The sequence below is a fragment of the Scardinius erythrophthalmus genome, assembly GCF_964197995.2.
Source record: "Scardinius erythrophthalmus genome assembly, chromosome: 10".
Lineage (NCBI taxonomy): Eukaryota > Metazoa > Chordata > Actinopteri > Cypriniformes > Leuciscidae > Scardinius > Scardinius erythrophthalmus.
Window position 1 is genome coordinate 45,863,487 of NC_138230.1, and position 27,613 is coordinate 45,891,099.

Consider the following 27,613-nt stretch of genomic DNA (forward strand, 5'->3'; position numbering starts at 1 on the left):
GATGTCACTTCTAATTGATCAGTCTCGGGTTCATTTTTAGTCAAATGAAGTGATTCCTCATCAAGTTCACACATTCTGTTTAACGGAGACATCTAAAAACTGCTAAAACTAACCTATACTGGTTTAAACTGGTGTCCCAGCCTGACCAAGGTGAAGAAGAACTGGTGGAATCCAGATGACGGGGTTTGCAGTCCTTTACTGCCCTCTAGTGTTTGATTGAGGTATTGCAATTATTGCAGAACATCAGGCGGCTGTAATTCAAAAAAATCCAACGCCTACATAGATTGATCAAAAAAAGTTTATTGTTATAAAAAACATACTTTAATGGACATTGCTGTGCTGAAACAATCAATCGTTACAAAACAATCAATTCAGTGTCTTCCATGTTTTATACCTTCATTTATTCATTAAATCACTACACAGAAAATGTGCTAAATTCAATTCAGTTCAGTACATTTATTTGTATAGCGCTTTTCACAACATATTGTTTCAAACTAGCTTTACAGAAAATGTATGTCTACTGTTATCTGTAATCAGAGGTCACTGACAAAGTTATGGATTTCAGATAATAGCTAATAATGTATTCATTCAAACAATGTATCAGTTTAAGGCAGAAACGATGAGCACATTGAAGTCATGAATACATGTTTGTTAACAAATGATTAGGATATAGAAATGTTTAGCATTTGTGTGTGTTGATTCAGAGTTTGTGTCATGAAGTCTTCATAAGAGGCTGGAAAGAAACCTGTCATGGATCATATTATGGATTTAGTTTTAATGAATTAAACTGTTCATAAGCATTCTTTATCACTAGAAAAAAATGAAATAACCTGTTAAACATGAAAGTATTATGCCATCATTTTGCAGTAGAGTTCTTTCAAATTGAGTCAAGAACCTTTTTTTCTAACATGCCCTTTTCCTCTCCCGGTTTCTCTCTAATAAAGATGATATCTTTAGAAATCGCGAGATAAGTTGTGCCTACACTACCAGTCTAAAGTTTCAGATCGGGAAGATTTTTAATGATTTTAAAAGAGTCTCTTCTGCTCACCAAGGCTGCGTTTATTTGATTAAAAATACAACAACAAAAAACAGTAATATTGTTAAATATTATGACAATTTAAAATAACTTTTTTATTTTAATATATTTTAAAATGTAATTTATTCCTGTGATCAAAGCATCATCACTCCAGTCTTCAGTGTCACATGATCCTTCAGAAATCACTCTAATATGATGATTTGATGATCAACAAACATTGATGATTATTATCAATGTAGAAGACTGTTGCGTACAATTTTTTTTTTTTTGTGTACAAGATTATTTGATGAATATAAATTCAAAAGCATTTATTTGAAATAGAATCTTGTAACATTATAAATGTCTTTACTGTCACTTTTGATCAATTTAATTAATCCTTGATGAATAAAAGTATTGATTTCTTTTACTTCTTTCCTCCAAAAACTAAAATTAAAATTCTTACTGATCCCAAACTTTTGAACGGTAGTGTTTAATGTTACAAAAGCTTCTATTTCAGATAAATGTTCTTTTGAACTTTCTATTCATCAAAGAATCCTGAAATAAAAATTTACACAGCTGTTTTCAACACTGATAATAATCATAAATGTTTGTTGAGCATCAAATCATCATATTAGAGTGATTTGTGAAGGATCATGTGACACTGAAGATTGGAGTAATGATGCTGAACATTCAGCTTTGATCACAGGAATAAATTACACTTTACTGTATATTCACATAGAGAACAGATGATTTACATTATAATAATATTTCACTGTTTTACTGTATTTTTATTTTTTTTTTATAAATGCAGCCTTGGTGAGCAGAAGAGACTTCTTTATTAAAAATCGTACTGGTAGTGTAAGTGTGTTCCTCTTCTCACTCTCTCCAGGCGAGTCCCAGTGTTTGCGCTATGAAGGAGAAGACGTGTGTGTCCTCCAGGATGGCTTTAGCGGTGGGTTTGCCGGACCCGTGTCCGCTGCGTGTGTCGACTCGCACCATCAGTGGCTGTTTCTGAGCCGGGCTTCGGCCCACGCCGTGCTGGAGAGCCGCTGCGTACTTCAGTGTGTGTAGAGGAACCACACGGTCATCGTGATCCGCCGTCAGCAACAGCATCGCGGGATACGGGCCGCCGGCTCCAGGAGCCTGAGGGAGGTTGTGGAGAGGAGAGTACCTGTGCCGGACACATCACACTCATGTTAAGTATTCAAAGAAACTGGCCAGAATGCATTAAAAGTTTTTGTTCTCAGTGAGAACGGTGTGTGTTAGCGGCCCCTAAGTTAATAACTAATGATCTTTACGACGGAAGTGAATCAATCAAAACTAACTTTAGCTGGACAATAACTTTATTCTAGATCTGCTGTAAAGCCTAAACAATCTCTGTCACTGTAATCTCCTGTTATCTCTGTAAAGCTGCTTTGAAACGATCTATATTGTTTAAAGTGCTGTATAAATGAAGGAGACTCGACTTGACTATTATTTTATTTGTTTTATTTTACAACTACTTGTTGGTTAGTGTTATAGGTTGTCCAGAAGACCGGAAGCCCTACTTGATGAGCCACTGAAACTGCTCCGGATCGTCCGCACAGCCATAGTCGGTGGTCCAGGCGTGACCGATGGTGAACCTGTGAAACTTGAGCATGTCCATGACCCCGACCTCAGCGACGGCACAACCGAAGAGATCGGGCCGCTGGTTCACACACGCACCTGGAACACACACAGAGGAAAACACACATCACTCTTCTACCACTGTACGGGCCGCTAGTTCACACACACACTCCTGAAACACAAACAGCACACATCACTCTTCTCCCACTGTATGAAATGGCCAAACACACTCCGCGTTTACCAGAATTTACCGCATTTACACTGACTCACACACCTGCGCTTAAATGAGTGGGCTTCACTGTGTGGATTACTCAGATAGAACAGCCCGATTTGACACACCTCACATCTTTAAAGGCCACGTTTCTATACTGTGACTAAACGTCTGGATCGGCACACACACACTAACCTAGCTAATACATTCACAGTAAAGAGGATTTTTCTAATGCTTAGTAATTTATTCACCGCCACTGTTTTCAAACCGGTGCACCGCCTACACACACACACATCTTGTTCTGATTGTCTCCTGACATACACACACTCACTCACTTAATCACTCACACACTCACCCACTTACTCACTCACACACTAGTAACCCACAACCAGATGTAGGTGGAAGCAGCAGATTTTTTGATTCTGAATTTTGGGGGGAAATTTGCGAAATTTTTGCGGAATGAAATTTGTTAGTTGTTAAACTGAGCTGAACACTGAATACCGAAACTCTATTACTTGTGAAAACCCTGAATGCCCAAATGAAGTGCCTTTCTGTTTTCTTGAAATTTCCTACATCACACATATAGCCAATAACAACACAATCCCCATATACTCAGTAACCACACAAACCACACAATCCCCATATACTCAATAACCACACGATCCCCCATATACTCAATAACCACACAATCCCCATATACTCAATAACCACACGATCCCCCATATACTCAATAACCACACGATCCCCATATACCCAATAACCACACGATCCCTATATACCCAATAACCACATGATCCCCATATACCCAATAACCACACGATCCCCATATACCCAATAACCACACGACCCCCCCATATACCCAATAACCACACGATCCCCATATACTCAATAACCACACGATCCCCATATACCCAATAACCACACGATCCCCCATATACTCAATAACCACACAATCCCCATATACTCAATAACCACACGATCCCCATATACCCTATAACCACACGATCCCCGTATACTCAATAACCACACGATCCCCATATACTCAATAACCACACAATCCCCCATATACTCAATAACCACACAATCCCCATATACTCAATAACCACACGATCCCCCATATACTCAATAACCACACGATCCCCATATACCCAATAACCACACGATCCCTATATACCCAATAACCACATGATCCCCATATACCCAATAACCACACGATCCCCATATACCCAATAACCACACGACCCCCCCATATACCCAATAACGACACGATCCCCATATACTCAATAACCACACGATCCCCATATACTCAATAACCACACAATCCCCATATACTCAATAACCACACAAACCCATATACCCAATAACCACACGATCCCCATATACCCTATAACCACACGATCCCCGTATACTCAATAACCACACGATCCCCATATACTCAATAACCACACAATCCCCATATCCTCAATAACCACACAATCCCCATATACTCAATAACCACACAATCCCACATATACTCAATAACCACACAGTCCCCCATATACTCAATAACCCCACACGATCCCCATATACTCAATAACCACACAATCCCCATATACTCAATAACCACACAATCCCCATATACTCAATAACCACACAATCCCACATATACTCAATAACCACACAGTCCCCCATATACTCAATAACCACACAGTCCCCATATACCCAATAGCCACACGATCCCCATATACTCAATAACCACACAATCCCCATATACTCAATAACCACACAATCCCCATATACTCAATAACCACACAGTCCCCCATATACTCAATAACCACACAGTCCCCATATACCCAATAACCACACGATCCCCCATATACTCAATAACCACACAATCCCCATATACTCAATAACCACACAAACCACACAATCCCCATATACTCAATAACCACACAATCCCCCATATACTCAATAACCACACAATCCCCCATATACTCAATAACCACACGATCCCCATATACTCAATAACCACACGATCCCCATATACTCAATAACCACACAATCCCCATATACTCAATAACCACACGATCCCCATATACTCAATAACCACACGATCCCCATATACTCAATAACCACACGATCCCCATATACTCAATAACTACACAATCCCCCTATACTCAATAACCACAAAAACCACACAATCCCCCATATACTCAATAACCACAAAAACCACACAATCCCCCATATACTCAATAACCACACGATCTCCCATATACTCAATAACCACACAATCCCCCATATACTCAATAACCACACAATCCCCATATACTCAATAACCACACAATCCCCCATATACCCGTAACCACACAATCCCCATATACTCAATAACCACACGATCCCCATATACTCAATAACCATACGATCCCCATATACTCAACAACCACACAATCCCCCATATACTCAATAACCACACGATCCCCATATACTCAATAACCACACGATCCCCATATACTCAATAACCACACAATCCCCCATATACTCAATAACCACATGATCCCCATATACTCAATAACCACACAAACCACACAATCCCCCATATACTCAATAACCACACAATCCCCATATACTCAATAACCACACAATCCCCCATATACTCAATAACCACACAATCCCCCATATATTCAATAACCACACAATCCCCCATATACTCAATAACCACACAGTCCCCATATAATCAATAACCACACGATCCCCCATATACTCAATAACCACACGATCCCCATATACCCAATAACCACACGATCCCCATATACTCAATAACCACAATAACCACACGATCCCCCATATACTCAATAACCACACGATCCCCCATATACTCAATAACCACACGATCCCCCATATACTCAATAACCACACAATCCCCATATACTCAATAACCACACAATCCCCCATATACTAATAACCACACGATCCCCCATATACTCAATAACCACACGATCCCCATATACTCAATAACCACTTGATCCCCATATACTCAATAACCACACGATCCCCCATATACTCAATAACCACACGATCCCCATATACTCAATAACCACTTGATCCCCATATACTCAATAACCACACGATCCCCCATATACTCAATAACCACACAATCCCCCATATACTCAATAACCACACAATCCCCCATATACTCAATAACCACACGATCCCCATATACCCAATAACCACACGATCCCCATATACTCAATAACCACACGATCCCCATATACTCAATAACCACACGATCCCCCATATACTCAATAACCACACAATCCCCCATATACTCAATAACCACACAATCCCCCATATACTCAATAACCACACGATCCCCATATACCCAATAACCACACGATCCCCATATACCCAATAACCACACGATCCCCATATACTCAATAACCACACGATCCCCCATATACTCAATAACCACACGATCCCCCATATACTCAATAACCACATGATCCCCATATACTCAATAACCACACGATCCCCCATATACTCAATAACACAGACTCGGTCATGTCTCTCTCTCTCTCTCTGCTTTGAATAAGACAGAGATTGAAACAGTATTTGCTCTGGCAGCTTCTGCTCATCTAACGACAACGTCTCCTGCTAAATCTGCTGTTTAATGAGAGTGAAGAGTGAGCAGCTTTGAGTGTTAATGTCATGTTTACTCAGCAGAAGAGCTCGCTGTGAGTAACGGCACACAACACACACACACACACACACACACACACACAGAGACACACACACACCATTAGATCCGCACAGCTGCACAGCCATACGTTTCCATTACAGCACGACTCTGATTTAACCATGTGTCGAAAAAGACGAGTGTGTGAGGCTGTCGAGTCGGATCGGTTGTGTTCTTCATTAGCTGGAGATGATTGTGTCCAGGTTTATAATTAACCTTTCCACTCACCGGCCAATTTGGCTACAAAATGTTTAAGTTACCGGCCATTCAGAACTTCTACTACCTAAAAATAATAAAAATTAAAATAATTTGTATATATATATATATATATATATATATATATATATATATATATATATATATATATACCCGCCACAGCTGATTTTAACCCGCATTTGGCGAGTGTTTATTTCTAACCCTGACTGTGTGTTTTCTCAGACACTCACCCACGAGAAGGCCACCGTTCGAGGCTCCGTTGATGGTGATCCGGTCGGCTCTGGTGAATCCCTCTCGGATCAGGTACTCGGCCGCACACTGGAAGTCATCGAAACAGTTCTGCTTGTTCCCAAGAGTGCCACCTGAAATCAAAAGCCTTTCTTTAAATCCTTCCAGAGGTCAAAGATGCACATGGGAGAGGGGGGCGGGCTAAACTGTGCCACTTCTACTGAAGTTGTCATGAGGTCATATTAGATAATAACTTTACTGTATTTAAATGTCCCATATGAACTGTGAGTTGAAGTGTGTGTAAGGTACAGGCTTAGAAATATGATTTCTCAAAAAATGAAAGATGAGTTATTTGGAAATATCTGGACATAAATACATTTTAATTTTACAAATATTTCATGTTTAAATTTTAAATCAAAAATACACACTGCAAAAATGATGTTCTTCCTCAGTGTTACTTTCTTGTTTTCCTGCACACATATCTCATCATTCTTAAATCAAGAGACATTTACTGGAGAAGCAAATATAAACTGAAAATAAAAATAACTGAAGATATTAAGTCTTGTTTTCTGAAGAAGAAGGAAATGCGAGTTTATGCTTGAAACAAGAACACATATCTGTCAGTTGAGTCAGAAAAAGAGAAAACGAGAGAAAACAAGATGATTTTTCTGAACCACTAACTCCCTTCATTTTTTTCTTCTTCAGAAAACAAGACTTAATATCTTCAGTCATTTTGCTTATAATATAGGTCATTGCATATTTGCATATAGGTTATAATTAGATTATATCTTGATAACAAGACAAATATACAGGGGAAAAGGAAAGTAACTTTTTGCAGAGTAGTACTTTCTCAAAAATGTAACCAGAAATTAGATTGTAGTGAATTTTGCTTTTTCGTTTTTAAAAATATACAAACAAAATAATTACAGTGAATAAAATCTTGATGCAAGGAAAAAGTTTATAGTAAGTCTTCAATATTACCACATTTAAATGTCTTAATTAAAATATGAATATGATGGGGTTTTTTGGTCATATGAAAACAATTGAGTGTTTAAACTTTTAAAGATGTTATAATGATATAATTTTTAGATGAGTACTGCAGGACTCAGTTCACTACTTCTATTATTTTTTTAAATATTTAATTGTTATTGTAATGTTATAGAGCAAGTTCTGACATTTTGGTTTCAAACAGTCATTCTGTACTTCAGTCCTACAGAGGAGCAGATTGTCAGATAAGTGACTCAGATACACACTCTTCACACACTTTCAAAGCTGGTATTAAGTTCACTTTCATGCAGAGTCATCAGAAACCTTCTGAGAGTTTCACATCAGACTCAGATCCAGCTCAAGATCCACCAGAGAATCGCAGCTGTCATTAAACTTTTATTTGTTTGTTAGTTTATTAATTATATATTTATATATTATTTATTATATATTTTATTTATTTAATATATTATTTATATATGTGTATTTGTTATTATTGTATTTATTTATTAATATGGATTATATGTTTATTTTTAATTTATAAATGTATTAGTTTATTTTTTATTATTTACATATGTTTATTATTTATATTGTTATTTTTAGTTTTTATTAATTTCTACTTGATGTATTTGTTTGGAGCGGGCATTGAACACACACCTTTGTGCCAGGTTTGCCCGTACTCTCCTCCTCCTCGGATGTTTGCCACGGCCAGGATCCCACCCAGGTGTCTTATGAACAGCAGGTACGCAGAACTGCACACACACACACACACACACACACACACACACACACAAATGTTGTGCTATTTTTGTATATTTGAATACTTTAGTCAAACACACACAGAGATCTTCACACTGACTTGTAGTGTGGCTGGATTGAGTTCTCGAATCCTCCGTATCCGTACAGGAACACCGGATGAGATCCGTCTCTCTCGATGCCGCACGCATGAACCAGGAACATCGGGATCTGTGTGCCGTCTTTACTGGGGTAAAACACCTGGAACACACACACACATACATTCAGCTGTGTATTATTACACTACCGCTCAAACGTTCACAATAATTAGAGAATATATACACACACAAATACATGATATGCCATGATACATGTTATTTTATTTTTCAGGATTCTTTGATGAATAGAAAGTAAAAAAAAAAAAAAAACAACAGCATTTATTTGAAATATTGAAATATAATCTTTTGTCACATTCTAAATGTCTTTAGTGTCACTTCTGATCAATTTAATGCATCCTTGTTAAACTTAGTAATAATCATAAATGTTTGTTGAGCATCAAATCATCATATTAGAGTGATTTCTGAAGGATCATGTGACACTGAAGACTGGAGTAATGATGCTGAACATTCAGCTTTGATCACAGGAATAAATTACACTTTACTGTATATTCACATAGAAAACAGATGATTTACATTGCAATAATATTTCACTGTTTTACTGTATTTTTGATCAAATGAATGCAGCTTTGATGAGCAGAAGAGACTCTTGACAGGTAGTGTATATATTATGAGTATATCTGTGTTATTCGGGACGGACCTGAGTGGTCTGGTAGTCGCTGGACTGGACTCCCTTCACCTCCACCTGCCGGAACACCGTGGGCTCGGGGTCGGCCCGACTCAGGTCACAGTGGTAGATTATGCCTGAGCGATTACACACAGACAATAAACACACTTTTCTCACTCCGGAAATCCATGTGAACTACTGTTTTTACTATAGCGATGCACCGATATGAACATTTTGGCAGATGCCGATAATTCTTTATATTTGAAAGCCGATAACCGATATATTGGCCGATAAATCTAAATCCAAGTTTTTAAATCATTTTTGAGCACCTGATTTAAAAAACAAAAGTCTCACCATTAAAATCCATGTCCCAAACACACAATTATGATGCTCTTATTATTATAATTTTATAGCCTATATGACAGACTTGTGCTGCAAATGTTGCACTTAACAGTCATTTTCTTTTTTGAAGTGATTTTACTCATATTTCAAGCAATTCAAACCCATCATGTTGAACAGTGCGCATCTGAAGCGTCTCAGCTAAAGGAAATAATACATTATTTATCGGCTTTAATATATCGGCCAAAATGTTTTACTGGGCCGATAACGATAACATTAAAAATGATCATATATCGGCCGATATATCATGCATCCCTAGTTTTCACTGCTGCAGTATTTTCCTCATACTTTGTATATTTTGTACATGTTTTGATTGTTTTAGTGCACTTTACCCGGTGTAGTGAACGAGGTGTAGTGAACGAGGTGAACTTGTAGTAGAAGTTTTAGTGCACTTTACTCGGTGTAGTGAACGAGGTGAACTTGTAGTAGATGTTTTAGTGCACTTTACCCGGTGTAGTGAACGAGGTGAACTTGTAGTAGATGTTTTAGTGCACTTTACCCGGTGTAGTGTACGAGGTGAACTTGTAGTAGAAGTTTTAGTGCACTTTACCCGGTGTAGTGTACGAGGTGAACTTGTAGTAGAAGTTTTAGTGCACTTTACCCGGTGTAGTGAACGAGTTGTAGTGAACGAGGTGACCTTGTAGAAGATGTTTTAGTGCACTTTACCCGGTGTAGTGAACGAGGTGAACTTGTAGTAGATGTTTTAGTGCACTTTACCCGATGTAGTGAACGAGGTGAACTTGTAGTAGATGTTTTAGTGCACTTTACCCGGTGTAGTGAACGAGGTGTAGTGAACGAGGTGAACTTGTAGTAGATGTTTTAGTGCACTTTACTCGGTGTAGTGAACGAGGTGAACTTGTAGTAGATGTTTTAGTGCACTTTACCCGGTGTAGTGAACGAGGTGAACTTGTAGTAGATGTTTTAGTGCACTTTACCCGGTGTAGTGAACGAGGTGAACTTGTAGTAGATGTTTTAGTGCACTTTACCCGGTGTAGTGAACGAGTTGTAGTGAACGAGGTGACCTTGTAGAAGATGTTTTAGTGCACTTTACCCGGTGTAGTGAACGAGGTGAACTTGTAGTAGATGTTTTAGTGCACTTTACCCGGTGTAGTGAACGAGTTGTAGTGAACGAGGTGACCTTGTAGAAGATGTTTTAGTGCACTTTACCCGGTGTAGTGAACGAGGTGAACTTGTAGTAGATGTTTTAGTGCACTTTACCCGGTGTAGTGAACGAGGTGAACTTGTAGTAGATGTTTTAGTGCACTTTACCCGGTGTAGTGAACGAGGTGTAGTGAACGAGGTGAACTTGTAGTAGATGTTTTAGTGCACTTTACTCGGTGTAGTGAACGAGGTGAACTTGTAGTAGATGTTTTAGTGCACTTTACCCGGTGTAGTAAACGAGGTGAACTTGTAGTAGATGTTTTAGTGCACTTTACCCGGTGTAGTGAACGAGGTGTAGTGAACGAGGTGAACTTGTAGTAGATGTTTTAGTGCACTTTACCCGGTGTAGTGAACGAGATGAACTTGTAGTAGATGTTTTAGTGCACTTTACTCGGTGTAGTGAACGAGGTGAACTTGTAGTAGATGTTTTAGTGCACTTTACCCGGTGTAGTGAACGAGGTGAACTTGTAGTAGATGTTTTAGTGCACTTTACCCGGTGTAGTGAATGAGGTGTAGTGAACGAGGTGAACTTGTAGAAGATGTTTTAGTGCACTTTACCCGGTGTAGTGAACGAGGTGAACTTGTAGAAGAAGTCAGCGTGTTTCTTCTTGCAGCTCAGACCGACGACAGTTCCCACATCTAACGGCAGGTCTCGGATCAGTTTCCCCGACTCTAGTTCATACAGCTGTAAGATGTCCTTCACGTCATGCACATAATTCACCAGCAGGAAGCGCTGGTTCACACACTCCACGAACCCTGCGCACCGGATACACACACACTGTCGTTCTGCAGCTTGTATTGGAAATGAGTTAATGATAGTGTGGGTGAAGAGGAAGCGCGTGTGTGTGTGTGTGTGTGTGTGTGTGTGTGTGTGTGTGTGCGTGTATAGGCTTGTGACACTTTCACACAAATATGTTGACTAATGCTAAATACTAAGAAAATAGTTTCCAAAATATTTCTAATTAATCTTTTTAACTTTAATCTTTAACATGTCACTTTGTCACATGTTTTATTAGTTTTAATTCTATACAATTTATTAATTATAATTTCTGTTGGCCAGAATAATTCTTAAAAAAATGTTTTACTGTTTAATTAGTTGTGAATTGTATTTTTTTCCAGAGTAATAACAGGAAATGTTTAATAGATTTTGTAATGAAGAATAGAGAGTATGTGTCTTAACAGAAGTTTACCTTTAAAAATAAAACTAACTTGATAAAAATATTCAATGTAAAAACTGGCCTCTCCAAAAAGAAAAGAAAAGCAAAAGATTTTCCACATCATCATGTATCATCAAATCATCACACGACTGGTTCTTCACTGTGAATGTTTGGTAACACTTTACAAAAATGTTCAATAGTTAACATTAGTTAACTCCCTTAGTTAACATTAACTAAAAATTAACTATACTTCAGCATTTATTAATCATAGTTCATATCAATTTCAACATTTACTAATACATTGTTAAATGGTCTGGGTGAATACTCGATTCTGATTGGCTGCAGGGTGTCCATTAAAAAGTGATAGAGGACACCTAGTAAAGGAGTTCTGGTGAAACTGACTGTTTACCGCTCGAAATTAATAAATAAATGCGCTGGCTACCTCAGCTGTGAGTAACCATAGCAACAGGCAGTCAAAGTATCTATACGGACTATAAATCGAGCGGACCGTCAGGCGTAACCAGGGAAATCAAGTTATTGTTTGTAAAAACTTTAGATTTCGATTGTAAAACTAATTAAAATATAAACTAATGTTTTAAAAATGTGTTATTTGGCAAGTGACCATGGTATAAGCGGGTTAATGCCCTTCGAGGTGTCCATTGTGGTACATTGTCCATTGTCCTCGTCGGGCATTAACCCTTACTTAATGCACAGTGAACCAACATGAACAATGAACAGCTGTATTTTTATTAACTAATAATAACAAAGATTAATACATACTGTAACAAATGTATTGCTCATTGTTGGTTCATGTTAGTTAATACATTTGTTAACTAATGAACCTTATTGTGAAGTGTTACTGAATGTTTGATGAGCAGCTGTCTAACATCAACCCCATGTTTCGACTACCTTTATTCTTATTTTTCTGGATAGTTATAGGGGTTCTCCAGATGTTCTCTTACCCAGGACGTCCTTCTCATGCTGGGGAATGAGTGTTTTCCAGTGCTCCTGCTCTGGTTTCTGCAGGTCTATGGTAATGAGACGATAACGAGGAGCCTCCAGGTTGGTGCGTAGAGTGAAGACAGTGCCCTCGTTGGTGATGTACGTGTACTGCGCTTCAAACGTGTCCACTAACTTCACCCACGGCAGCAAACCTTCAATAACAGCGTAATTTATATCTTATAATATACTATATATTGGTGTGAGTGTGTATATACACATACATGCATACATACATACATACATACATACATACATACATACATACATGCATACATACATAGATACATAAATACATAAATACATACATGCATACTTACATACATACATACATACATACATACATACATACATACGTACATACGTACATACATACATACAGTACATGCATACTTACATACATACATACATACATGCATACATACAGTACATGCATACATACATGCATACATACATACATACATACTTACATACATACATACATACATGCATACATACATGCATACTTACATACATACATACATACATACATACATACATACATACAGTACATGCATACATACATATATACATACATACATACATACTTACATACATACATACATACAGTACATGCATACATACATACATACATACATACATACATACATACATACATAAATACATACATACATACATACATACATACAGTACATGCATACATACATACATACATACATACATGCATACATGCATACGTACATACATGCATACATAAATCCATAAATACATGCATACATACATGCATACATACATACATGCATACATACATACATACATACATACATACATACATACATGCATGCATGCATACATACATACATACATACATACATACATACATACATACATACATACATGCATGCATACATACATACATACATGCATGCATGCATGCATGCATGCATACATACATACATACATACATACATACATACATACATGCATGCATGCATGCATGCATACATACATACATACATACATACATACATACATACATACATACATACATACATACATACATACATACATACATACATACATACATACATACATACATACATGCATACATACATACATACATACATGCATGCATACATACATACATACACGCATACATACATACATACATACATGCATGCATACATACATACATACATACATACATACATACATGCATACATGCATACATACATACATGCATACATACATACATGCATACATACATAAATACATAGACGCATTCAGTACATGCATACAAACATACATAAATACATTACATGCATACATACATACAGTACATAACATACAAGCATGCATACAAACATTCACACATACATACACAAAGTACATACATACACACATAGCACACATACATACACGCATACATACATACAGTACATTCATACATACACACAGCACACATACATGACCCAGTATTCTGACCTGTGACCCCAGTGTTCTGACCGGTGACACCAGTACTCTGATCTGTGACCCCAGTATTCTGACCTGTGACCCCAGTATTCTGACCTGTGACCCCAGTGTTCTGACCGGTGACACCAGTACTCTGATCTGTGACCCCAGTATTCTGACCTGTGACCCCAGTATTCTGACCTGTGACCCCAGTGTTCTGACCTGTGACCCCAGTGTTCTGACCTGTGACCCCAGTATTCTGACCTGTGACCCCAGTGTTCTGACCTGTGACCCCAGTGTTCTGACCTGTGACCCCAGTATTCTGACCTGTGACCCCAGTATTCTGACCTGTGACCCCAGTGTTCTGACCTGTGACCCCAGTGTTCTGACCTGTGACCCCAGTATTCTGACCTGTGACCCCAGTGTTCTGACCTGTGACCCCAGTGTTCTGACCTGTGACCCCAGTATTCTGACCTGTGACCCCAGTATTCTGACCTGTGAACCCAGTGTTCTGACCTGTGACCCCAGTGTTCTGACCTGTGACCCCAGTATTCTGACCTGTGACCCCAGTGTTCTGACCTGTGACCCCAGTGTTCTGACCTGTGACCCCAGTTTTCTGACCTGTGACCCCAGTGTTCTGACCTGTGACCCCAGTATTCTGACCTGTGACCCCAGTGTTCTGACCTGTGACCCCAGTGTTCTGACCTGTGACCCCAGTATTCTGACCTGTGAACCCAGTGTTCTGACCTGTGATCCCGTTGGGAAGCTTGTTCAGGTCACAGTACCACAGACGGTTGACCGGCTCACAGCCCTCAGTGATGGACAGCACTGCAAACCTGCCGTCATCAGAGACCTAAACAGCAGCAGCAGGAGGAAAGAGAATCACACGAAACAAGAGAACAGGTGTTGTGTGAAACGTGGGGGCAAGTTGCATCATGTAATTTTCCTGAATAGTGGGTTTTGTGTAAAAATTAGCAGTCCACTTACGGTAAGGCTACTGTGCCATTTTGGGTTTTCAGGAAATTCTGCCACCAGGACGTCTTCTGATTGGCTCGTGCCGATGACATGATAGTACAGTTTCTGGTTTAGGTTTGTTGTGGTCTCAGTGCCTAGGATGGAAATAACACAAGCCAATCACTGGAAGTCAACATGAAGGGCTGTTTTTTACTGGCATATTGTAAAACAAAGTGTCTGGATTGTGAAAGTTGGGTGTTGCATGTACTGTACCACACTGGAACCAGACCAGCACAAAAAGTATTTTCTTCCTCAGTGTTTCTGTCTTGTTTTCCAGTACAAATACCTAAACATTCTTAAATCAAGATAGAAGCAAAATGGCACAAGATAATAAAATTGTATACAAAAATGAAGTGAGATTTTGCTTAAAACAAAAAAAAATCTCTGCTGACAAGGTAATAAAAATAATCTCAAAAGTTTCCCCTTTGAATGAAGTTTATTTTTCTGACTCCACTGACTGATAGTTGTTCTTGATTTCAGCACAAACTCACTTCATTTTCATGATCTTGTTTCAGAAACCAAGACTTAATATGTTCAGTCATTTTGATTCTCCAGTAAATGTCTCTTGATTTAAGAATGTTTAGATATTTGTGCTGGAAAACAAGCAGAAACACTGAGGAAGACTGTGTTATAATTGTTTATATTTTTTTCACTAGTGTGATCAGGACACTATAGTTCATTTCTGTAAGTGAGGAGAGCAAAATAAAGTAAACATACAGTGACTAACAGTGACATTTATAAACATTTGGGAGCAAAAATGATTGGGACACTTTGAGCTGATCATGTTTTGCTGAAGTGTGTTGTCTTTAATTGCTAATGCTCTTTTTACACACAGACTGAACACAATGAAGCATTGCTTGGTGATTGGTTGAGCTAAACTGGTATTATCTAATTGTGTAGTTAAATTTAACAGCTGACAGATATTCAACATAATTCATGTGTGAGACAGTCTAACAGAAGGACGGACAAAACCAGTCAAATACCAGTTCATAACTTCATAACTCTGAGTTCTGCTCATATTATTTTACCCAGGGGGCAAAGGGGGTTTAGCAGACATGGGCTGCTGTAAAAGGTTGTCATATAAAAATGAAATCTATGATGTCTGAGGATCACAACCTGTGTGGCCAACCCGGTCAACAAGCTGCTGGAAACTTGTAATTAGGGTCAAAACAATGTTACCTCAAATTCGGCTTTAACTCCCAGAATCACCCAAACATGCTAAAACGGTTTGATTATATTCATGAATAGTGAGCCATATCTTCCTGATACTTTATGCTAGAAACAAACTGAGCACACATTTAGAAAGAGTGGAAGATAAGCTTTCATCTGATGCCTTGATTGTACATGTAATTAGAATGTAAGAGTTAACAATGCCTCTTAATTCATAGGTAGGCAAAAAAAAAAGAAAAAAATATTGAACATTCCATTTGTAATCGGTAGCATTCTTTTCCCTTTGTTGTTGTTAAAATAAACAAATTACCATGTAAAGTTAACTTTTACTGGATGAAATCATATTTTGATTTTTTTTTTTTTTTACTAACCAGACAGTCCTCATGGCCCATAACACATTTAGAGGGAATGCAATGTCAAGCCTATAATAGCCTGTCAATTCAAACAAGATCCAAGAAAGAAGTTTACCATTAACTGGTGTTAATTGTATACTGCTCTGTTTCTGTATGTACAGTATATCGTTTGCATATTTATGCAATATCAATTATTTGTATTGCAATGTCTATTGCTAATATTCTTTCACAAGTGGGATAGCTTTATTTATTCTATTGAAATAAAAAAAAGGGATTTGAGGATTTTGGGTTAGGCTGGTTAGTGTTCAATCCAGGTGTTTGGAGTGTGAGACAAAGGTACTGACAACTAAATGCTGAAAGACTAAAACACACAGGAGTCATGTGTGGAGTAGGTTTAAAAGTATTTACTGATTAAAACTGTTACATTAAGTAGCAATTTGTACACACACACAAAAAAAAAGACGAAACAGACAAACAGATTACAATTCAGGGTGATAACTAATTTCTGTAATAATGTTTATACACTTTGTTTAGCTGTTTCGGAATCACCGCTGCTGTCGCTGCTCTATTGTTTCAGCATGCTGTGTCCTGCTACATTTGGTTGCCAACCCCTAGCAACGGCATCCTATGTAGCATGGAGCCGTTCTTCTGACAATCTTTAACCAGAGATGGGCACAAATACATCAAAAAGTATTTAATTAAAATACAAGTAATTTGTAATTTGAAAATACAAAAATATATTTTTTACAGTCTTCTGTAGTGTAAGTGTGGCGTTAGGTACATGTAAGAGTCTAGAATATTGCAATATTATTGTTTAGTGCAGAAGATGTGCTTTTAACGTACATGTTGCCACATACTGTCATAATAAAAGATAATTACGCATATAACACTATATTTGTATTATTTACACAAAAACTAGTTAACGCTGCTGTGAGGGCGTTTCTAATAGCGCGGCTGTGACAAAGTTGACAACTTACTTTCTTCCGACTGCCATTATCTATTTTTTTACTCTTTTTGAAAGTTGTGAAAACACCGTTCACTGTTTCTTTTGCTATTTGAGCAAATTGGAACACAAAAATATATATTTAATGTAGTCTTTCATTCACTGCTATAGAAGTTAACCCAACTATGATGCCTTACTTTTCTGAGAAACCCAGAAATGTGAACAGGGTCAATAGGATGTGTCACATCACGTGATTTACTTGCCAAAAACTGTGATAGGCAATTTGGTAGTCCTATTTGTATTTTATGTCTATGGTCCTAGGGATAGTTCACCCAAAAAGGAAAATTAGCCCATGATTTACTTACCCTGACGTCATCCTAGGTGTATCTTACTTTCTTCTTTCAGAAGAATACAATCAGAGTTATATTAAAAAGTGTCGTGGCTCTTCCAAGCTTTATAATGACAGTAAATGGGTATATTTTTCATCAAAGTGCATCTGTCCATCATAAAAGTGCATCTGTCCATCATAAATGTGCATCTGTCCATCATAAAAGCGTATCTATCCATCATAAAAGTACATCTATCCATCATAAAAGTGCATCTATCCATCATAAAAGTGCATCTGTCCATCATAAAAGTGCGTCTATCCATCATAAAAGTGCATGTGTCAATCATAAAAGTGCGTCTATCCATCATAAAAGTGCATCTGTCCATCATAAAAGTGCATCTATCCATCATAAAAGTGCATCTATCCATCATAAAAGTGCATGTGTCCATCATAAAAGTACGTCTATCCATCATTAAAGTGCATCTATCCATCATAAAAGCATATCTATCATCATAAAAGTGCATCTATCCATCATAAAAGTGCATCTGTCCATCATAAATGTGCATCTGTCCATCATAAAAGCGTATCTATCCATCATAAAAGTACATCTATCCATCATAAAAGTGCATCTATCCATCATAAAAGTGCATGTGTCAATCATAAAAGTGCGTCTATCCATCATAAAAGTGCATCTGTCCATCATAAAAGTGCATCTATCCATCATAAAAGTGCATCTATCCATCATAAAAGTGCATGTGTCCATCATAAAAGTACGTCTATCCATCATTAAAGTGCATCTATCCATCATAAAAGCATATCTATCATCATAAAAGTGCATCTATCCATCATAAAAGTGCATCTGTCCATCATAAATGTGCATCTATCCATCATAAAAGTGTGTCTATCCATCATAAAAGTGCGTCTATCCATCATAAAAGTGCATCTATCCATTATAAAAGTGCATCTATCCATCATAAAAGTGCATCTGTCCATCATAAAAGTGCATCTATCCATTATAAAAGTGCATCTATCCATGATAAAAGTGCATCTATCCATCATAAAAGTGCATCTGTCCATCATAAAAGTGCATCTGTCCATCATAAAAGTGCATCTGTCCATCATAAAAGTACGTCTACCAATCATTAAAGTGCATCTATCCATCATAAAAGTGCATCTATCCATCATAAAAGTACATCTGTCCATCATAATAGTGCATCTATCCATCATAAAAGTGCATCTGTCCATCATAAAAGTGCATCTATCCATCATAAAAGTGCATCTGTCCATCATAAAAGTACATCTATGATGGATAGACACACTTTTATGATAGATAGACACTTTTATGATGGACACATGCACTTTTATGATGGATAGACGCACTTTTATGATGGACACATGCACTTTTATGATGGATAGATGCACTTTTATGATGGATAGATGCACTTTTATGATGGACAGATGCTCTTTTATGATGGATAGATGCACTTTTATGATGGGCAGATGCACTTTTATGATGGATAGATGCACTTTAATGATGGATAGACGTACTTTTATGATGGACACATGCACTTTTATGATGGATAGATGCACTTTTATGATGGATAGATGCACTTTTATGATGGACAGATGCACTTTTATGATGGATAGATGCACTTTTATGATGGACAGATGCACTTTTATGATGGGCAGATGCACTTTTATGATGGATAGATGCACTTTAATGATGGATAGACGTACTTTTATGATGGACACATGCACTTTTATGATGGATAGATGCACTTTTATGATGGATAGATGCACTTTTATGATGGACAGATGCACTTTTATGATGGATAGATGCACTTTTATGATGGATAGACGCACTTTTATGATGGATAGACGCACTTTATCATGGATAGATGCACTTCTGATGGATAGATGCACTTTTATGATGGATAGATGCACTTTTATGATGGATAGATGCTCTTTTATGATGGACAGATGCACTTTTATGATGGATAGATGCACTTTTATGATGGACAGATGCTCTTTTATGATGGATAGATGCACTTTTATGATGGACAGATGCACTTTTATGATGGATAGATGCACTTTAATGATTGGTAGACGTACTTTTATGATGGACACATGCACTTTTATGATGGATAGATGCACTTTTATGATGGATAGATGCTCTTTTATGATGGATAGATGCACTTTTATGATGGATAGATGCACTTTATGATGGATAGATGCACTTTTATGATGGATAGACGTACTTGTATGATGGACACATGCACTTTTATGATGGATAGATGCACTTTTATGATGGATAGACGCACTTTTATGATTGACACATGCACTTTTATGATGGATAGATGCACTTTTATGATGGATAGATGCACTTTTATGATGGACAGATGCACTTTTATGATGGATAGATGCACTTTTATGATGGATAGACGCACTTTTATGATTGACACATGCACTTTTATGATGGATAGATGCACTTTTATGATGGATAGATACGCTTTTATGATGGACAGATGCACTTTTATGATGGACAGATGCACTTTTATGATGGACAGATGCACTTTGATGAAAAATATACCCATTGACTGTCATTATAAAGCTTGGAAGAGCCACGACACTTTTTAATATAACTCTGATTGTATTCTTCTGAAAGAAGAAAGTAAGATACACCTAGGATGACGTCAGGGTAAGTAAATCATGGGCTAATTTTCCTTTTTGGGTGAACTATCCCTAGGACCATAGACATAAAATACAAATAGGACTACCAAATTGCCTATCACAGTTTTTGGCAAGTAAATCACGTGATGTGACACATCCTATTGACCCTGTTCACATTTCTGGGTTTCTCAGAAGTGTAAGGCATCATAGTTGGGTTAACTTCTATAGCAGTGAATGAAAGACTACATTAAATATATATTTTTGTGTTCCAATTTGCTCAAATAGCAAAAGAAACAGTGAACGGTGTTTTCACAACTTTCAAAAAGAGTAAAAAAATAGATAATGGCAGTCGGAAGAAAGTAAGTTGTCAACTTTGTCACAGCCGCGCTATTAGAAACGCCCTCACAGCAGCGTTAACTAGTTTTTGTGTAAATAATACAATTATAGTGTTATATGCGTAATTATCTTTTATTATGACAGTATGTGGCAACATGTACGTTAAAAGCACATCTTCTGCACTAAACAATAATATTGCAATATTCTAGACTCTTACATGTACCTAACGCCACACTTACACTACAGAAGACTGTAAAAAATATATTTTTGTATTTTCAAATTACAAATTACTTGTATTTTAATTAAATACTTTTTGATGTATTTGTGCCCATCTCTGGTTAAAGATTGTCAGAAGAACGGCTCCATGCTACATAGGATGCCGTTGCTAGGGGTTGGCAACCAAATGTAGCAGGACACAGCATGCTGAAACAATAGAGCAGCGACAGCAGCGGTGATTCCGAAACAGCTAAACAAAGTGTATAAACATTATTACAGAAATTAGTTATCACCCTGAATTGTAATCTGTTTGTCTGTTTCGTCTTTTTTTTTGTGTGTGTGTACAAATTGCTACTTAATGTAACAGTTTTAATCAGTAAATACTTTTAAACCTACTCCACACATGACTCCTGTGTGTTTTAGTCTTTCAGCATTTAGTTGTCAGTACCTTTGTCTCACACTCCAAACACCTGGATTGAACACTAACCAGCCTAACCCAAAATCCTCAAATCCCTTTTTTTATTTCAATAGAATAAATAAAGCTATCCCACTTGTGAAAGAATATTAGAAATAGACATTGCAATACAAATAATTGATATTGCATAAATGTGCAAACGATATACTGTACATACAGAAACAGAGCAGTATACAATTAACACCAGTTAATGGTAAACTTCTTTCTTGGATCTTGTTTGAATTGACAGGCTATTATAGGCTTGACATTGCATTCCCTCTAAATGTGTTATGGGCCATGAGGACTGTCTGGTTAGTAAAAAAAAAAATCAAAATATGATTTCATCCAGTAAAAGTTAACTTTACATGGTAATTTGTTTATTTTAACAACAACAAAGGGAAAAGAATGCTACCGATTACAAATGGAATGTTCAATATTTTTTTCTTTTTTTTTGCCTACCTATGAATTAAGAGGCATTGTTAACTCTTACATTCTAATTACATGTACAATCAAGGCATCAGATGAAAGCTTATCTTCCACTCTTTCTAAATGTGTGCTCAGTTTGTTTCTAGCATAAAGTATCAGGAAGATATGGCTCACTATTCATGAATATAATCAAACCGTTTTAGCATGTTTGGGTGATTCTGGGAGTTAAAGCCGAATTTGAGGTAACATTGTTTTGACCCTAATTACAAGTTTCCAGCAGCTTGTTGACCGGGTTGGCCACACAGATTGTGATCCTCAGACATCATAGATTTCATTTATATATGACAACCTTTTACAGCAGCCCATGTCTGATTTCCTAAAAAACAGGTGTTTTGCCCCCTGGGTATTTTACCATTTTCTGAACTATAGTGAATGAACTGTGATGATGTGAGGAATGTTGAAGGTGTGTGAGTGAATACATTTTGGTTTGACTGTAAGTGATGTCAGTGAAGAAGGAAAGCCGTGTAGTTTTCCACGGATCAAGTCGAGTCTCCTTCATTTATACAGCACTTTACCAGTATAGAGTTTCACAGCAGCTTTACAGTGATAACAGGAGATTACAGTGACAGAGAGTGTTTGGGCTTTACAGCAGATCTAGAATAAAGTTATTGTCCAGATAAAGTTAGTTTTGATTGATTCACTTCCATTGTAAAGATCATTAGTTATTAACTTAGGGGCCGCTAACACACACCGTTCTCACAGAGAACAGAAGCTTTTAATGTGTTCTGGACGTTCATTCGCACGATAGCTGTGTTTGGAGCTCGAGAACGCAAACCTTGGCACAGGTTCCAAGGTGCAAGCATTTAAACATTTTGAAAAGCGTTATAATCTCTGCGCAAACTTCAGAAACGTGAATCTGTGAAAACGCTGACGGCGTTCACATGTGTATCACGTGTTCAGTCTATAGGTATGTGTGTTTGAATATAAATGTCTGCAGGCGTATAGTCTTTCTTTACAAATTGACCTCAACATATTACTTGTCTGGCCTTAAAAATTCATAATCCAGATTTTTTTTGTCGCTTCCGCGTATCAATGTGAACTGGGATCATTTTGATAAGGTTTTATCTGTACAGAGGTGGAGGAGGCCTTCACAGGGACTGAGCATCAGGACTGAACCAGAGCTTTAAGACTAATCGTAGTGTCGTACCGTCAGCTTTGCCGTCCTGTCGAGGGTAGCAGTTGTAGAAGATTCCCTTGGCGTCGTGTGTCCAGGCCAGGCAACTGAACTTCACTCGCTCCAGAACATCGGGCAGATCGACCCGGTCGTCGGCCCTCAGGAACCGGATCGTCACCCAATCCGAGCCGGCGCTGCTCAGACCGTACGCAAAATACTCACATTCCTCGGACAGGCGACCCACTGCACACACACAACCCGAGAGGACACATGAGCAACAAGTTCAGATTTCAGATTTGATCATTCAAGTCAAAAGAGTTATTTTATTTTACCTCAGATTCCAGATTTTCAAATAGTTTATCCAAATATTGTCCTATCCTAACAAAGCATACATCAATGGAAAGCTTATTTATTCAGCTTCCAGATTATGGATAAATATCAATTTTAAAAAAATGACCCATGTGACTGGTTCTGTGATCACATTTAAGAGCAAAACTGTCAGCTTTAATAGTTTGACTGAAGCTTTTGCTATAAAATAAACCTCAGAGAGCAAAAGAGTGGAAGATAAGAGTTCTTGTCAGTCAGGTTTACAGTCATAAAAATGTGTTCATCCACAGTTCAATTGATTTGATTCCATGTGTGAATGTGCCTTAAAGCAGTGCAAACATCCCAGCTGTGTGTTTTCCTGAAGGTCCCTTAGGGCTCAGAACCGGTTCCTCAAACACTGCACATTTCTGCAAGTGAGACTGCAGGAATTACCCATGAGGGAAAGTAGTCGAGTTTCACATACTGTATATGCAAATAATCTGCTTTAATGTGTTTCTGCAGACAGAATATCAGATGGCCTGAAAACTACCGTGTTGAAAGAGAAATGCATAAATGAAGAGATATACAGTCAGGCTGTGATTTGCATAATTCAATGCATCTCAGAAAAACTCCAGTTTTGTGTATGGAATGTTTTAAATGTCAGTATTTTTTTATTAGTATAATTGCTTTTTGCATATTCATTTATTAATGTATTTACACAACCGTTCAAAAGTTTGGGGTCAGTAGGGTTTTTTTTTGTTTTGAAGAAATTCATTCTTATATTCATTAAGGACTCAATTAATTAAGTAAAAGTGACAGTAAAGACGTTTATTATGTCAGAAAAGATTCTATTTTAAAAAAATGCTGTTCTTTTGAAGTTTCTGTTCATCAAAGAATCCTGAAAAATGTATCACAGTTTCCACAAAAATATGAACTATTTTCAACATTGATAATAATCATAAATGTTTGTTGAACACCAAATCATCATATTAGAGTGATTTCTGAAGGATCATGTGACACTGAAGACTGGAGTAATGATGCTGAACATTCAGCTTTGATCACAGGAATAAATTACACTTTACTGTATATTCACATAGAAAATTGTAATAATATTACACTGTTTTTACTGTATTTTTGATCAAATAAATTCCGGCTTTCTCAGCCGACACCAAACTTTTGAACATGAGTGCATTCATAGAAACCAAATTTCAGTATTATTTATGTAATGTTTCAAGTCTATATTCTTTCATGTTAATTAGTCAATTATTTTATAATCTGATTTTATTTACAAAATCAAAATGCTTATATAATGTTTTAAAAATCTTTTTTTAAATAATTTTATTGAGTATAATTGTGTCTTTATGTACTTTTCCTCCATATGCATGTATGTTTTTATTGTTTGACCATGGATACTGTGTGTGTTTTTAAACAGGAATGAAAACCTGTCGGGACACGCAAGGAAAGACTGAAGAGACTGTGTGTGTGTGTGTGTGTGTGTGTGTGTGTGTGTGTGTGTGTGTGTGTGTGTGTGTGTGTGTGTGTGTGTGTGTGTGTGTGTGTGCGTGCGTGTGTGCGTGCGTGTGTGCGTGTGTGTGTGTGTGTGTGTGTGTGTGTGTGTGTTCACGACTCACTCTTGAGAGCCACAGTCCCGTCGTCTGAGAGTGTGTTTGGGTCGAAGAACACCGACGCTGGACTGTCTAGAGAGTTCTGCACGTACAGGACGTTCTGGTTCTGCAAACCCTCGTTATAAGAATAGAAATATCTGCAATACAACATTGAATATGTGTATTTAAATTCAGTTAAGTTAATACTTATTTCATATCACATACAGATAGATATGCATTGCCCAAGCTGACATTTTGTGCTATTTTTACAATGCATTGATGCAACAGCAACATAATTGCAACAGCAATATAATACAAAATATGTAATATTAATATTTGTATTTATTTATTTATTTATTTATTTGACAGGGACCTTGCACAACAAATGTGTTGCACAGACCAGAGATAGCTGCAAGCTAATTTTCATCTGTAGTCCCTGGGCAGAGGCAAAGTGACAGCAGGTTTATACAGTGGACAATGAGCAATCTTACAGATGAGTTCATTCACAATGTAAAATACAGATACAGCACCAACAGAAGGATCACCTCAACTAACATGCAATTACAATATTTACAGTATTTACAATTATCACAGTTTTCATGTGCTCACACAGACACACACACACACGTACACACACTCTATCACTCTCTCCCACACACACACTCTCTCTCACTCTCACGTACACACACACTCACTCACACTCACGTAGTTGCAGAGTTGATTATAGTCAGTAGAGTGTGTAAAGTGTGTGTGTGTGTGTGTGTGTGTGTGTGTGTGTGTGTGTGTGTGTGTGTGTGTGTGTGTGTGTGTGTGTGTGTGTGTGTGTGTGTGAGCGAGCGTGTGTGAGTGTGTGTGAGAGAGTCTGACCTCTGGCCTCTCTTGTAAGGACAGCTGTATTTGGGGTAGTTGTAGAGTTCGGTGAGCCGCTGATGAAAGCGTTCTTTAACGGCACACGAGTTCAGGAACGGCATCGTCAGGTTGTTCTGCTCCTCCACAAACATCTGCACACACACACACACACACACACACACACCTTGTTTATATGTAAATTGTTCTGCAGATTTCTTTGTTCCGGTGATGTGGGCCGCGGGTGGAGAACTGGAGAACTGAACACTAAACCGGGTAAGCCTGAAAATAAACTCGTTAATGAACGGATTGTTTGATCCGATACGAAGAGAAAGTCGTTACGCCTCATAAAAGATGTGATGCTTCAACAACATTGCTTAATATTAGAGATGAGTAATGCAGTTTTTCAAGGAACTTTATTGTCAGTCCTAAAATATTTACTTGAACTTCCCCATTAATATTAATATTAATATTTCAGAAACTTAACAAAACATTTGGTTCTGTGATGTCAGTTTACTGTCACTTTATTTATTTTAATTTGGCATTTCTATGGTTTAATGAACCATTAGCTGCATCAGCTCATGAACCCCTGCTGTAATTAATGTTAATAAGCCGGTAAATGATTAAACTGGTTAGTGCTGTGAAGACTGAAACTTTATTTTTATTTTTTCATTAACATTGTGGAGTTGTGTGATTTGAGTTTGTAAAATTTGTTGCAAACAGACAAACATGTTATCGGGCTTCAGTCTGATGAATGATTGAGGAGATTATGATATCTCTGTGGAAATGAGTTTTCTGATGTTCAGCTGGTTTGTATATTTGTCCCAACAGAACCAGTGGTTTTGGACTCTATAGTGGACGTTCTTGGATTTAACTGAAATGATTTCTAGTGGTTTGTTTGTTCTAGAAAGCGTCTGACTGTGGAAATATACTTATTTATTAGAAAAACTGTGATTATACATCATGTTAATGATATTTCTAGAAAGTGCTGTTCATTTCATTGTGTACAACTTTTTTAATTTGTAAAAAAAAAACACTGAGCGCACAGGAATGGCTTATGGATCGTAAGTTAGATATCTTTAAATGAATTTGTGTGGACAAATGCCAACAGCGTTT

The 27,613-nt window shown here is 37.5% G+C and overlaps 1 protein-coding gene across 3 annotated transcripts in view; it reads right to left on the reverse strand.

Moving 5' to 3' along the window:
- Positions 1-280: 280 nt before the first annotated feature.
- The window catches only part of LOC308697423 (prolyl endopeptidase), a 30,030-nt gene continuing 2,697 nt past the window's right edge, over positions 281-27,613 (reverse strand). The window contains exons 3-16 of one of the 3 annotated variants that reach the window (XM_081376647.1): positions 26,519-26,652; positions 25,679-25,809; positions 23,775-23,984; positions 15,645-15,766; positions 15,405-15,510; positions 13,169-13,360; positions 11,608-11,805; positions 9,523-9,626; positions 8,831-8,967; positions 8,629-8,723; positions 6,990-7,121; positions 2,563-2,719; positions 1,867-2,186; positions 281-1,040 (exon numbers count right to left, since the gene is read on the reverse strand). In XM_081376647.1, the coding sequence (XP_081232773.1) occupies positions 1,892-2,186; positions 2,563-2,719; positions 6,990-7,121; positions 8,629-8,723; positions 8,831-8,967; positions 9,523-9,626; positions 11,608-11,805; positions 13,169-13,360; positions 15,405-15,510; positions 15,645-15,766; positions 23,775-23,984; positions 25,679-25,809; positions 26,519-26,652 (2,013 nt within the window). In that variant the 3' untranslated portion in view covers positions 281-1,040; positions 1,867-1,891. Of the gene's footprint in view, positions 1,054-1,846; positions 2,187-2,562; positions 2,720-6,989; positions 7,122-8,628; positions 8,724-8,830; positions 8,968-9,522; positions 9,627-11,607; positions 11,806-13,168; positions 13,361-15,404; positions 15,511-15,644; positions 15,767-23,774; positions 23,985-25,678; positions 25,810-26,518; positions 26,653-27,613 lie in introns of all 3 variants that reach the window. The other 2 variants (XM_081376646.1, XM_081376648.1) reach the window with 2 other exon arrangements.